Source organism: Mustela erminea, chromosome 4 (assembly GCF_009829155.1).
Source record: "Mustela erminea isolate mMusErm1 chromosome 4, mMusErm1.Pri, whole genome shotgun sequence".
Classification (NCBI taxonomy): Eukaryota; Metazoa; Chordata; class Mammalia; order Carnivora; family Mustelidae; genus Mustela; species Mustela erminea.
The window spans coordinates 12,828,503-12,843,347 of NC_045617.1; the positions used below are offsets into that span (position 1 = coordinate 12,828,503).

The 14,845-nt window shown below is 38.9% G+C and overlaps 1 protein-coding gene and 1 pseudogene across 13 annotated transcripts in view; both read left to right on the forward strand.

Annotated features, from left to right (window-relative positions):
- IPCEF1 (interaction protein for cytohesin exchange factors 1) overlaps positions 1-14,845 on the forward strand; it is a 191,968-nt gene that overhangs the window by 148,087 nt on the left and 29,036 nt on the right. For all 13 annotated transcript variants that reach the window (XM_032338664.1, XM_032338667.1, XM_032338665.1 and 10 more), the window contains 2 exons: positions 477-565; positions 13,374-13,731. In XM_032338664.1, coding sequence (XP_032194555.1) covers positions 477-565; positions 13,374-13,731 — 447 coding nt within the window. The remainder of the gene's footprint in view (positions 1-476; positions 566-13,373; positions 13,732-14,845) is intronic.
- Positions 9,443-9,563, forward strand: LOC116589573 (annotated as a pseudogene).

The following is a 14,845-nucleotide window of genomic DNA, read 5'->3' on the forward strand; positions in this document are numbered from 1 at the left end:
TTCAGCTTCATTATTTATTTTTTTTTTTTGCCACATCTTTTAGGGGTCTCCATAAAGTTGGTTCAGACAACACCCTTAAACTGGTACTCATATTACTCTGTGCGCACTGTTGATGGTTTACGTATGCTGCCATTTTTAGCTCCTTATGGCTCTTACGATTAAAATGAATCACTCCTGATTTTATGATCCTTTAGTATATGACTCACACCTCTTTTGAGGAATTATTTTATTTTCCCTGAGCTATGGCTAGTCCTCTTCATACGTATTAGACACCAGTGAGGGTGGCAACCCTAATATGGTTGGTTATTCATTTTCTCCCCTCTTATGTAATCTCCTTGCACCAGGTAGCTCCATAGATGAGTCCTTTCTGAATCGGATTGGAATTGCAATAGCCAGATGGAGCAAAACCTCTGCTCATGCATTATGGAATGAGTGATGACAGTGTTGAAACATAAAACATTTTCATTTTTGTATAGAATGCTACAGTGAGAGTGAACAGGAGGACCCTGAAATCGCTGTGGAGACACCACCCCCTCCTTACTCTGCAGAGACTTTCTCTCCTTTGGTACGTACTGACCTCATTAGTCTATTGGTCACGATCAAGTGCGTGGGTGTCATTCCTTCCAATGCATAGAATGTACTTTGACCAATACATTTTTAGAATGGGCTAAATTAAGGTATCTGCCAAGCAGCAAGTGCACTTCTCAAATTTGGAGTCTTCTCTATAGCAACCCCCTGGTATGAAAAAATTGGTTTATTTGTGTGTGACCCACAGATGTATCTTGCTGACAGGACTTATGGTAATGCACAGGGCTTCTAGGCCAGTGCTTGCAGGCAGAGATTTGTTTTATAATCTTTACTGATACCCTACCGGTCTTCAGAAAGAGCTGAAAGTGCCTTTCCTGGATGCAGGCATTATAACAATGCAAAATGAACATAAAGGGGATGAAGGCCATAGATGAAGAGAGAATTAGAATCCAACAGGCATCAGGAAGCCAGGAATGGGGTTAGTGCATTCAGTCTGCAGGTAGAGTAATTTTTCTGTATATTCACTAGAGAGAAGTCCATGTTTAATTCTTAGCTTTGGAAGCATCCATCATTAAGTTCAGGTTATGAATGGATGTTAAGACTGAGGCACGTTGCTTCGTATTTATTATTTATTTATTTAGTTATTTATTTTTCAGTTTTGAGAGTTTTTAAATTAACGTATAATGTATTATTTGTTTCAGGGGTACAGGTGTGGGATTCATCAGTCTTACACAATTCACAGCGCTGACCGTAACGTGTGCTATTGTGTTGCTCTGTATTTAGAGGCTTGTTGACTTTATAGTGATAGCCCCTAGAAGGATCCAAGAAAAATTTATTTGGGGAAGTTTATTTATGGTTCTTCTACCTTCTGTGTGCCAGGACTTATGTAGGTGCTTTAAATAAATAACCATTTACCACTGCCCCCAATAACCCTGAAAAGCAGTATTATTTAATCTGAATTTCACTGATGATTAATGAACATCTCTTCATATTTATTGGCCATTTGAATTTTGTTTTGTCTAGTGTCTGAAATATTTCGCATATTTTAGCTGTCTTACTATTGTTATTTTGTGTTTATAAAGTTTCTTTATTATCCTATCCATTAGCTCTTTGTCAGTTAAAAGTAAGGTACATCTCCTTTTCTGTTTCATGGCTTTTACGTTTTTAGATGGTTTCATGATTTCTTTTTGTAGACAGTTCTTCTTGATTTCAGTGTGGCAGGTTCTTCCATTACTTCTGTTGTGGTTAGTGCCTTTGTTTCTGATTTTAAGCATTGTTTTCTATTGTTAGGTCATGGGAAGGTGAATATGGCTGTCCTTATCTCGTGATTTAGGAAATAGAAGTTCAGAGGTAGAATGGTCTGGCTATGCATGCAGCGAACGGGGTGCCTCAGAAGGGAACCCTGGTGTATCTTGTTCTATTGTACATGTTCTTTCCACCCCTGTTACGGTGTTTGTCCATCCTTGGACCCAAGTAATAGGAAGTTCTGATAGGTCCGCAGCTCCTTCACTGACCTCTTCTGTCAGAATTTTTAATTTTGTGTGATGAAGTTTACATCTTTGTGTTTTTGCCAGTTTCTGGATTTAAGATATTAAATAACATTTAAATGGTGACCTCTACTATTGTCACCTGCTGTCAGTGGAGAATTGTGGTCCCTTTTCTAGTTTACTTGGCTAGCAACCAAAACCAGAAATAATTATTTGTTGACTGAGTGTGTTTACCAAAATCTCTATGCAATAGGACTAGTCTCTTAAATTAAGAAAATTAAACTTTGAATATGGTAAAATTTGGACTGTTTTTTTAACTAGACTTACAATATGTCCCATTTTAATATATTCATAATGTGCCCTTAATGGAGTCTTTCTCCTCTTCTAAAATCAGCTTCTGAATTTAGGCAAGATTAAATAGACACACCTTGGTTTAATAGAGAAGCATTTATTTTTGTTTAGTTTTTCTGTTTCTGTCTCTCTTTGTCCCTGTCTCTCTTCCCTCTCTCTCTTTCTAGCTCTTTCTCTCTGTCTCCATCTCTATGTTTGTCTTTTCTTCTTCTCTGTCTGTCTTTCCCATTTTAACCTGTGACACACAATGATTTGGTCAGTCCGCCATCCTTCTGTTCCTGAAATTCTCTCTCCTTCCCACTGTCTGTCCCCCATGACACTTATATGATTCAGTTTAGTTCTAAAATACTGTGATTTTTAGTATTCTAGTGGCAACTAGTATCACACAGCTTACCAAGAGCATTGTCAGGCATCTAGAACTCTACCGAAAGTAAAAGCAACCAACTTGTCTTTTTAGATGAGGGATCATAGTTCAGTTGAATTATACAATGTGAGTCTTACCTGATGTTATAGTAGAAGCTCAGGGAATGCTTGTTTCAAAACAAACAAATGAAAGGATGTATATGAGACCAGTAAGTTAGGTCATTGAAGTAGGAGGTTTCTTTAGGATTTTCTGAGTCATTAATCAAATGTTATTTTTTTAAAATTCTAAGTTGAGCATTTTTCTGGAAGGCCACTAAGGCTAACATTATTTTTCTAAAGAAATATATTGGAAATAGATAAATGTTGAACAGTTAGATTTTATTTTCCTTAGAAACAGAATATGTTCCTCCTGTTCACATATTTTCCAGGCAGATTTGTTTTTGTTTCCTCTTGTTTCTGAAAAACAGACATGCAAGACACTTGGTTAAAATAACATTTAAGCTTTTTATTGAAATAAATGAAAATTGAAAAACTCATGGTAACTTTTTTCCAGAGAATGAATCAACTTACTGTTTTGGCTCAATCTGGCATAAGCTAGCCATGACTGAGCTATATACGCCTAGGTGAAATTTTTTTTCTCTAAGTTCTTGCTTTAAAAAAAATATTTGGGGTAGTGAGCTTTCATTTTGGAATGATGACTCAAAAATATAAAATAGTGCTATTCTGGGAAATTATCTCCCCAAAATTAGAATCTTGAATTAAAAATGTAATTCAGTGTCCAGTCATTCTAATTGCTGCAAACTGTAAGATGTCAACAGTAGACCAGTTTGGACCTCTGCTTCTAATGGCTGGAGCCACCTGCCTCAAGAGAATAAAGAACAGTCTTTATTATTTTTTATGAGGGTCTTTATTATGAGGGTCTTCTCTGAGTGAACAAGAGGCTTCTTCTTGAGAAGACTTCACAGGATGGAGAGTTTAAAGGACATCCACTGATTCACAGAGCAATTAGAAATGGCGACCTTTGACAAGCTTACTAAAAAGGCTTAATGTAGTTGGGACCCTGTATATTTCACTTGGGAAGGTTCTCTGTAGAAATCAGTATCCATGATTCCTTGAAATCCATGATCCCTTGAAACCCACAAAAGAGCAAAAAAAGAACTGACTTCATTCACATTTCAAACTCAATAATAAGTTACAAAGTGATTTAAAAGCTTAGCCGTCAATAAAAAGTGGTTACACATGTTTTGTCTCTAAGTTTAATTATGATAAGCATTGTCTGGTAATTTGATCTATGTATGCTTATTCATTCATTTAACAAATTTTGTTGAGATCCACTATTCTAAATATTTGGGACACATGAGTAAATAAAGACAACAATGTACTTCTTCACAGAGTCAAGCTTTGAGTTGAGAGAGACTGATAATTAATAATCACCACTCTAAGTACATTATCTGCTATGTAGTAGAAATAGAGTAGGGTGAGTATGGGGAGGTAAGGTGCGGGAGGTGGGATTGTGGTCGTGAACAGAGTACCAGGAGAGCCCAAGTGAGAGCGGAGGTCTGAGCAGAACTCTTGGAAGGTAGTGTGAGAGACAGTCAGGCGGATGTTGGGGAAGGAGTTCTCTAAGCAAAGGGAAGAGTTAGAGCCAAGATCTCCTTGGTGAGTAGGGAGCAGGACAGGTAGGCCAGTGTGGCTGAAGCAGGGTGAGTTAAGATGAGAATAGCAGGAATTGAGGTTGGAGGGTAGTGGTGGCCATATCACCCAGAGCTCCAGGGCCCCTTAAGGGCTTTAATGGTTTGAGTGACTTAGGGGGCCTTTGGGAGTTTTGAGCAGAGGAGTGATGTGATCAGTTCCATCTTGAAAGGACCACTCAGTTTACTTTATGGGAGAGACCTGGGAGGTGGGGGTAGGATAGAAGCAAAAATATCAAGGGCGGGTTGCAGTGATCTAGTGTGAGAGATTGGGGTCAGGGCATAATTGAAAAATGGAAGGGGAAGATTTTTGAATTTGGTTGGAAGGTGGACCACCCAGTGGGTAGATCAGACAGGAGAGAAACAGGGAAGGTAAACATTTATAACACCAGCTTCAAAGAGTGCCTGCATATTATCTTAGCATGGTCGTCCTCTTATTTTGGTGCTTTTTAGAAGTATAATTCCTTTTCTTTCTAAATGGTGAAAAAAATCACCAAAGCAAACTGAAGAAGCTGTAAATAAAAATAAACACTGCTGACAATTGCCCCTTGGCCATCGGCAGAGGAGGAAGTAAAAAATGAAACACAGAAATGGGTAAAATCAGTTTTAGAAATTCAAACTAATTTTGAGAGGGTGAACCTCACACAGCTGTTTACTAAATGTCACTCGATCTTTTGATACAGGTACCATATACTAGAAATGCTCACAACTGAGATAGTTGTATGAAAAATTTATCAGTGGCTACAAATACAAGCCAGGTAAAGGTAGAAAGAAAATTCATCTTTATAAGAGTTATCACAAGCTCTATGGTTGAACATTTAATGGATTTCAAGACCCCTTCTTTTTTTTTTTTTTAAAAAAAAGATTTATTTGATAGAGGGAAAGAGAGAGACAGAGAGAGAATGAGTGTCCTAGTGGGGGGAGAAGCAGGGAGAGAGGGAAAGAAGCAGATCCCCTGCTGAGCACGGATCCCAATGCAATCCCAATCTTACAACCCTGAAATCACAACCCGAACCAAAAGGCTTCAAGGCTTACTTATCTGACTGAGCCACCCAGGTGCACCTGATTTCAGAACTTCTAAAATTAGCCTTTGCATCTTCCCCCTTGCTTCAGCAGTTCATTTCAGACTCCTCTGGTAGTCCATCACAAGCCATGGAAGCCATCATGCCTTCCATTCCCACGGGTCCTACAATCGGTCTTGCTGGAGTTCTAGAAATAACAGGCAATTCTCTTTCTTTGTCTCCAATCTCTCTTTCTTAAAAAACAAAACAAAACAAACAAACAAACAAAAAAACAACAACAAAACAAAACAAAACAAAAAAACCCACGTCCAGATCAGTCTTCCCGAAGTGTGGTTCTGATGGTACTGACTCACCTGCACAAGACCATCCTGGGACTCCTTGTGCTTATCAAATTAATTTTTGACTTGTTAGTGTGGTATTTGAGGCCCTTGGGTTTATTTCAAGCTCTCATTACAGTCCTGTTGCTGATTCTCCTCTATCGGTGGCCCAGTACACTGCCTGCTGACTCCCCAAAGCTTTCCAGACTTTTCTGCTCTTGCACTTGCATTGGTAAAGTTTCTCCACTGGTAGGAGCCACATACTCCCACCCCAGTTCCATTGCTTCCAGTTCAGATGTGACTTCCTTCACTAGAGCTTCCTTGTCCTCTAAATCACGATAATTCTGCCCTCTACTGAACTCTGTATGTTCCTATTTTTATGGGGTTGGGAAGGCAGGGGGGACCTTTTTCAAGTTGTTATCATTTGCCTTGTATTATAGCTGGGCTGTGTGGACTTGCCCCGAGCAGACGGCTGGCAGGGAGACTGTCTCCACGCGGGGCTCTGATTCAGAAGGCTGAGGAACTCTTGGCTCACCTGTTTTGGGGGAGGGGAAGGTGTCACCCACAGAGAGTTAGCGCTGGGCGCCAAACCACGGGCTTGGAGCTGTGGTTTGAAAGCAAGCCCTGGCTCTGGTTTTCCCCTCCTATTTATAAGGCAAAAGTAAAAAGTCTGCTAACTTTGTTGGTTGCTGAGGAATGTGGGGAAACGGGGTCTCTCCTTATTGTAAGTTAAGTTGGTGCCTCCATTTTGGCCATTTGACTGTCTGTAAAAAATTGAAAGCACTCACATGTTTGTGTCAACTATTCCACTTATAGGAACTTACCCTATAGATTAAACTCAGGTGCCGAAAAAGGCAGAAGGATGTTGGGAAACCACCCAAGTGCCCATCAAAAGGAAATGCAATACAACCAGAGAATGGACTATGTCGCTATAGGAAAAAAAAAAAGCTCCATTTGTCCAGATGGGGAATGAGTCCCTAAATATAAGAAATGGTAAAAGCAAGAACAAGGGGCATACTGCCAACAATGTAAACATTTTTTAAAGCTCAAGCTTTGGAGCCAGCCTGGACCCACTGCTTATGAGCCAGGGACCCTGGACAAGCTTTGTCACTTCTCTGGACTCAGATGTCTTATCTATAACATGGAAGTGCAAGGAGGCCAGTGACTCTCTGGCAGTCACTTCCCTTCCTGGAGATGATATAAGATAAGAATGAGCTAACAATGGACTGCCCTTCATTCTTCAGATGTTATTAAACTCCTATAGTGTGCTGGACCCTGCCTGGGGTGGTAGGCACACAGCAGTGAACAAGACAGGCCTGGTCTAGAGAGGAGGAGTGGGTGCTTAAAAAAAAAAAAAAAAAAAAAAAAAAAGCTTTCTCTAATTAAAGCTATTTCTCTAATTATTAGATTTTTTTAAAGATTTATTCATTTATTTTGGAGGAAGCACATATGCAAGGAAGGGGGGAGGCAGAGGGAGAGGGAGGGAGAGTCTCAAGCAGACTGCCATCTGAGTGTGGAGCCCAATGTGGGTCTCGATCCCAGGACTCTGAGCTGAAATCAAGAGTCGACCACCCTTGGGATGCCCGGGTGGCTCAGTTGGTTAGGCGGCTGCCTTCAGCTCAGGTCATGATCCCAGCGTCCTGGGATCAAGTCCTAGATCAGGCTCCTTGCTCAGCAGGGGGCCTGCTTCTCCCTCTGCCTCTGCCTGCCACTCTGTCTGTGCTCACTCTTTCTGACAAATAAATAAATAAAATCTTTAAAAAAAAAAAAACAGTCGACCACCCAGATAGCCCTCTAATTATTAAATTCTTAAAGTCAGAGGCAGTGTCCAGTATCTTTTTCCTTACCCACAACATTTATGACTGTGCCTACCACAATTTGAAATGAAATATTTATTTAATGGACTGATAAATGGGCAAGTGGGTGATTGTAACTTCATCCACGTTCTCTGCCCATTTTTCGCGCTACCGTTACTTCCCCGGGTGAATTAGAACGTCACTATTTTACACTCGTCTAGTACTGTCGCATGGGTTGGAGGAAGGTGATTTCATTTGACGTTGACAAAAGTTCTGCATTTACCAATGAGGAAGCCAAGGAGAAATAAAGTTATCACAAATACCCTTTGCAAGCTTAAATTTACCTTTGACTAAGAAGATTCTTTCATGTTATCCTGTTTGCTCCTCTTGATAAATCTGAGCCAGCCAGGCGGGCAGCTAAGAAGCTGTGTGTGTGTGTGTGTGTGTGTGTGTGTGTGTGTGCGCGCGCGCATCAACCATGTGCCAGGTACTGTTGCCGATAAAGGAATGCTGAATTGAAATGGACAGTATCTTTCCCCCGTAGCAGGCTAAGTCTGAGTTGAGGAAGAGGCACAACAAATTTGTAGTTCAAACAAATACTCCCAAGTGCTGACAAATGCTGTGTAGAAGATAAACAGGGGTAAGGGCTAGGGAGTGGCTGGGGTGGAGTGTGGGGGGGGGATGTTCTTTCTGACTGTGAGGCTGAGGGGCCTGCTGATACTTGAAATGACACCAGAATGGTGAGGAGGAGGCAGCCACCCAGAAATTCACGAGAGAATGTTTCAAGCAGAAGAAACCTGTGCTCAAGGAATGCGAAGAAAGCTTCTGGGACTGGAGAGGAGCGGGAGGGGAGCTGGCGGGGCAGACGGGGCTCCATCCAGGCCTTGTCAGCTATACTGAAGGCTGCGGCTGTTTTTGTGCTTGTGATGGTCAGTTATTAGCGGATGTTCAGCAGGGGAATATTGTGATCTCTTTTATGGTTTAGAAATACTCTAGGGGCGCCTGGGTGGCTCAGTCGCCTAACCATCTGCCTTTGGCTTAGGTCATGATCTCGGGATCCTAGGATAGACTCCCACATCAGGCTCCCTGCTCAGTGGGGAGTCTCCTTCTCCTTTTACTCATGCTTGCACGCTCTTTCCCTCTCTCTCTCTCTCTCTCTCTCAAACAAATAAATATTTAAATAAAATCTTAAAAAGAAAAAGAAGCACTCTTATTTTTTGGAGGATGGACTAGGGTAGGGAGTGGGTGAGTAATGGTGGCAAGAAAAAGTCAAAGGAATAAGACTTAGAGGTGAGGTGGTTTCTTTAAGGTCACTTGGAAAGAAGGGATTGGAGAGAGGAGCAGGTCCTTTGCCACCTTATCAGATGGCGGTCAGATGAGGGTGTGTGCTCTACAGGTTTTTGGGTTTTTAGAAGAATGCTTCTACTAGCATATGGCAGAAATACAGACAGGACTTCTTAGGGTTTAGCAGCAATTGACTGGTTTGCTGTTATTAACGTGGTCAGTAAAAGAGAAGGCAGACCATATGGATATGTTCCTTTTTTTTTCTCATTTGGTTTCATTATGTTTAATCTTAAGTTATTCCTGTATTTTTTTAAAATATACTTTGATTAATGTTGCTTAACATTTATATGCTGACTTACTTCATCCTAATTACAGAATGTTGGTGGCTATCTTAAACTGTTTTCCCTATGTCAAATATGTGTTTTTAAACAATTCCAGGAAAAAGATTTTAGAGCTAATCAACATTTGAGTTAAGCTTCTTTGATAAATACAGATATCTTAAGTAAGTGTTGAATCACTAAATCCTACACCTGAAACTACTATTACACTGCATATTAATCAGCTGGAATTTAAATTAAAAATATACATTAAATGGGAAAAAGAGCATTCACTTTGAAAACGCATATACGAAAATTAGAATGATACTGAGAAGATTAGTATGGCCTCTGTGCAAGGATGACATGCAAATCTGTGAAGAAAATGGGAAAAAGCAATATTGATTTTTTAACTTAATCATATAGTCGCTTCATTAAAACTTAGATCTTTAATGTCTTTAAGTATTAACATTAAAAAGTAAAATATTTAAAACTCAAATATTCTGAAACAAACCTCTGTGCAATTATTAACCTCTAATAGATAAAATAATAATTTTGTTTGAGATCATAAAAATATTTTGTGGGAGTATTTGCATTATAATCAGTGCCAGTCACTCCTAGATCCTGGGGTTAGGATAAATCATTTTTAGCAATTCTACAGAGAATTTTGGGGTGTCCGTCCATAAGAGACTGAACTACTCCAGGCTGTTTTTCTTCTAGACCATTTTGTATTGACATTAATTTGTTACCAACTATATGTCAGGCACAGATGTAAAAAATAGGTAAAAATAATAGTTAAGAACAGCCTGTTCTCAAGTATCTTACCAAAAAAAAAAAAAAAAAAAAGAGTAAGTCCATCAGCAATTATAGAATTAGTTGACAAAGTGACATTCCACCTGGTATGATAGAAGGAAGCCTGGGAGTACCATACGGAGCTACCCACCTGGTCTGAGCCCACTGAAGTCTTCTTGGAGGAGGCAGTCCTTGAACTGATACTGAAGGATGGGCTTACGTTAGTACATGAGAGACTGTCACTTCTTCCTGCCTTCATTAGATTTGCAGTGAGAAGTTTTGTGAGTATATTAATTACATGGACGGTTCATAGAAGGCACTGAGCTAAATGTTCTCTGTTTGACTGTGGCTATTGTTAGCTACACGTGGTAGAAATAATGACCTGTGATTTAGCACTATATTACCTATAAAGCACGTTTCCATTGTGATGGCTTTCCAAGATCATTTTGATTATTATTTTGTTAATCTCTCTTCTAATAAAAACTCCCTCTGGACTGATACACATCATCTGTTTTCTTATTTTCTCTTTTTGTCTCTCTAGTTATACCTTGTTTTTTCCTTGCTCACTCTTCCTTTTTCCATTTAAAAATCAAATTTCCACATGTTACATGGTGCAAGAGAAGAGATGAGGGATTGAAAACATTTGAGTTGTGTTTGAGTAGTACCTCCAAAAGGATTATGCTTCACAGAAATTTCTGATGCTCTACAAACATGTCTTTCCCTTAGTCCATTAAGCAGTTTTGAGGTCCCAAAAGGTTCATGGAAAAAGTACTACAGCAGCTATGTGCACAGGATTTTGCTCAAATAGCCCATTTTGCTAATCAAATTACAGTAATATCAACAGGAACAACAGGGAAAGCTTGCACTTGGTCTCTTTTCAAAAAAAGGATGCTGGCTCCACCAAAGCCAAGTTTTACTAAAATAGCTCACAATGGGGGAATGTGTTGGGACTAGTTCTGAATGGTATTTTTGTTAATATTTATTTTCTAGATCATTCTAATGAGTAAACAAGTCTTGGCATTTATTTGGACAGCTTGGGGTCTGTGCATTATCTCCTCTAGATTACAAAGATTTTATTTAGTGGTTTATAGATCTTTAACATCTTATTTTCTAGTTGTTAAATGATCTGAATGATTTAAGACAATTGATTTGCAAACTCATTGACACATTCTTGAATGGAAAGTTTTCATGTCTGTACAACTGTATTATTAATAAGGTGCATGTGATGAATAGTATATTAACTGGATATTTTAATGTCGTGCTTCTAAAAAGTGGATTTACTGATTATTTGACAATGCATGTCTAGTATTTAGCTAACTAAGCATACATTGGGTAAATGCAGGCTTTTCCCATCAGAACTCAAGAGTTTAGAACCTACAAAATTCTTGGGAACATACTAGATGGAAATCAACCCTTCTGAGTTAGTTGCAATGATTCTGAGGTTTTGGGGAGAAAAATCCTACTTTGCTCCTTGGCTTCTTCCCACTAACCATTTTTTTTTTTTTTTCTACCACGTTGGAATGTTGAATGCTTGAAATTGATGAATCTCAACTATAAAATGTCTTCTCTGTTTCATCTGCCATTGGAGATATATGATGACCCAGAGAACACTGTTTCTCTGTCATCTTGATTTTTGGATTTTATTGATAAAGAAAATGAAAAATGAGGGAACAACATATAGTTTCCAGATATTTATTTTGCTTTGTAGGACATTAAAAAAAAACTTTAAAAAGACAAAAACTAACATCTACTATCACCATTTTCCAAAAGAAGTCATATTATTTTATCATCAAAATGATACTAGGATAAAATCTCAGAATAAAAGAAGTCCTTTCCAAGAGAAGGTGATTGGTGATGTTGCACTGATGTTTTCTCCATGAGCAGATGAACATTTTGTCAAGGACTCTTATTCATTCTTGCATTGTATGTTGGGAGCTGCTTTCAGAAGATCCCTGTAACCTCAGCCTACTTCGCACAGTCTAGGTGCAATTGCTGGTTTCTCTTTAGTGAATTAAGAGTTTGTCGGGCGCCTGGGTGGCTCAGTGGCTTAAGCCGCTGCCTTCGGCTCAGGTCATGATCTCAGGGTCCTGGGATCGAGGGCCCGCATCGGGCTCTCTGCTCAGCAGGGAGCCTGCTTCCTCCTCTCTCTCTGCCTGCCTCTCTGCCTGCTTGTCATCTCTCTCTGTCAAATAAATAAATAAAATCTTTAAAAAAAAAAAAGAATTTGCAATGGATTCTTATCTTTTTTGGTGAATGTTTATTAAAGGTTTCAAATTATTAAAGAACTAATGAGCTAACATGATTTTACCTATGTAGTTACAAGCTATTGCTGGGTATGTGCTAAAGAATATATATATGATATTGGAGAACAGAAATGTATGGACTTTATCCACATCCATGCTTTCTACTCAGTTAATATTTTGCTTATTATCTGGCTTCAGCTTTTGTTTTCTCTCTCTTAATTACCTTTCTCAAGGGTTTTTGCTCAGTCAGTGAGAATTCAGTGATTGATTACAATCTACTTTTTCCTCAAAGTATCCTTCAGTATTTCAAAGAATCTCCCAAAGGGACCTTTTACATTTCTAGGGAGCACTGAACAATAGGGTAAATCATGTTATGGAGATGTTTCAGATCCTTAAACAAAGAATTCAAAGTTATACAAATTGGTTTTGGGCAATGGAGTCATAGTTCTTGCCATAGGAATATAAGTATCACACAATTTTCTTCTGATTCTTTTTTAAGACTAGTTTAGGTTTCTTTGGTATCTTTTTTAATAAGACATTACGGTACACAACTGAGCCCCCGGCATGTCAATTAAACTTGCAGTTGTAGATCCATAAGAAGTAGGATGAAATTTAAATTTAAATGTAATCTTAACTGCATTCCTTGTGGCAAATACTGGAAATACAGAATAGAAATAGACCAGTTCTCTGTCAGTGTATTTTACCAAGTCCTTGTAACTGTTTTATAATAAACTTTGCTGTGATCTGTTAAAGAATCTTCAAATTAAGTAATGAAGTTTAAGAATTGTAATTTTCCCCTCATAGCAAATTTAACTCAAACAGAATAAAAAGGGATCGTACTAATAATCGCCACGTGAAGTATAAGAATTAAGGTTTTATGCAAGGCCAGTGCAGCTATTTCCCTATCATAGAGATAAAAAGTTAAATATGGTGTCTTCAGCTGTTTGGAAAAAAAAGGTTAAATACAAAACAAAAACCAATTATTCTGAGTTACATTTGGTAAAACAGATGAAAAAAAAAAAAAAAAAAACGTGAAAGCCCAAAACTTGTGAATGGTTTTTAAAACAATTTGTTACTAATAATTTTTTTCTGAAACCCTGGAATACCTCTGTTAAAAAGGGAAGATAGAGAATGCCAGTTTAATCATGATTTATTTTATTCTTTTTGGTTTTATTTGTGAAACAGGCTGCACAGCAGGCATCTTCCTCTTCACCCAAATCTTGTTCTTCCTCTTCCTCGGAAAGTACCATAAAGACAAACAGCAGTTTGGCCTCCTTATCTAGAGAGAGACAGTCCTGGATCGACATGGTGAATAGTTCCGCCACCGCCGACGATGAGGGACAGTCTATAACCTTGGCTGTGCAGGTTCACTCATCTACACCCTCAGAGGCAAACAGTTGCAGGGTTCTGGAAAACAGCTTTGCCACATCAGAAAGTGGATTTTTGAACTCTTTGTCTAGTGATGACACGTCTTCACTGAATAGCAACCTGGACCATCTGATTGTCCCCGACAAACCTGCTGGATCCAAGATGGTGGACAGAGGTAAACCAAGAAGTTGTTTACTCTTTGCTAGAGAATGAATATTTGTGGGTGGATCTAGAACTCTAATTTGTAATAAGAAGTATGTTGAAAGTCATGGATGATGATTCAATAATTAAGCAATCAGGTGGGGCTGAGGCCAAGGGATACTTCTGTTGGAGTTTGTATGTGGAAGGCTCCAACTTCAGGGCCATTAATTACCCACAGAAGTGTCACTGGCCACATGCTTACAGTTAATAGACATGTGATTTTCTACCAATCTGAGGAAAAACTTGACTCATTTTTGATCCCATGTCCTATGCCCTGGAGCTTATGGTGATTAGATTAGGGTTTTGTAGATTGGTATCTTGTGGTTCCAAATAAATGGAGAGCAACCACCTACCCTGGGCCACAACCACAGAAAAGGTCTGGCTCCTCGTTAGTTGACTCCTGAAGGTGTCTGTGTGGTTAACGGGGAGACAGACAATTTATATGCACTTTGGAAGGCAGCCCTAGAACTTTCAAGCACAAAGAAGAGCACGGTTTATGCTCCTGGAAAAAAAAAAAAAAAAGAAAAAACGAAATATTCTAAGTCTTATAGCAAAGGAAACAGTTCATGGAGTATAGAAATTAATAATGTGAACTTTCTTCATACCCTGTGATAATTGGTCTTTATCTTTTGTTCAGTGGAACTTTTTTTATTATTAGTTTTTAGTCATGATGTGTCTTTTCGCATGGTTTCTACCTTATTTACTAGGGTGTAAAAACATACTTGCCTGATACAAGATATTGGGCAACAAGATAATGCCGAGTTTCGCTGTATTTTTTCAGTGTACTTTTGAAAGAAAGTTGACCAGTGAAATTCTCATGCTGTCTTTCCAGAATGGCCCGAAGACACAGATGACAACTCTCCCCTCTCCTCTAGCATAATCAGGGAAAGTTTATTTAAGTCCTCAAATTTTCAGACATACCCTATTAATTTAACATTTGGTATCAGGGTAATTTAACCCGAGGACCATGACTGTAGTCCCAGTTGTGTGTCTGTATTCAGTATTTTGAAATATGCAAATCTGAATGCTCAGGCTGGGAATCCATTCTCTAAGACATCACAATTGTTCACTCCTTGTGTCCTTACCTG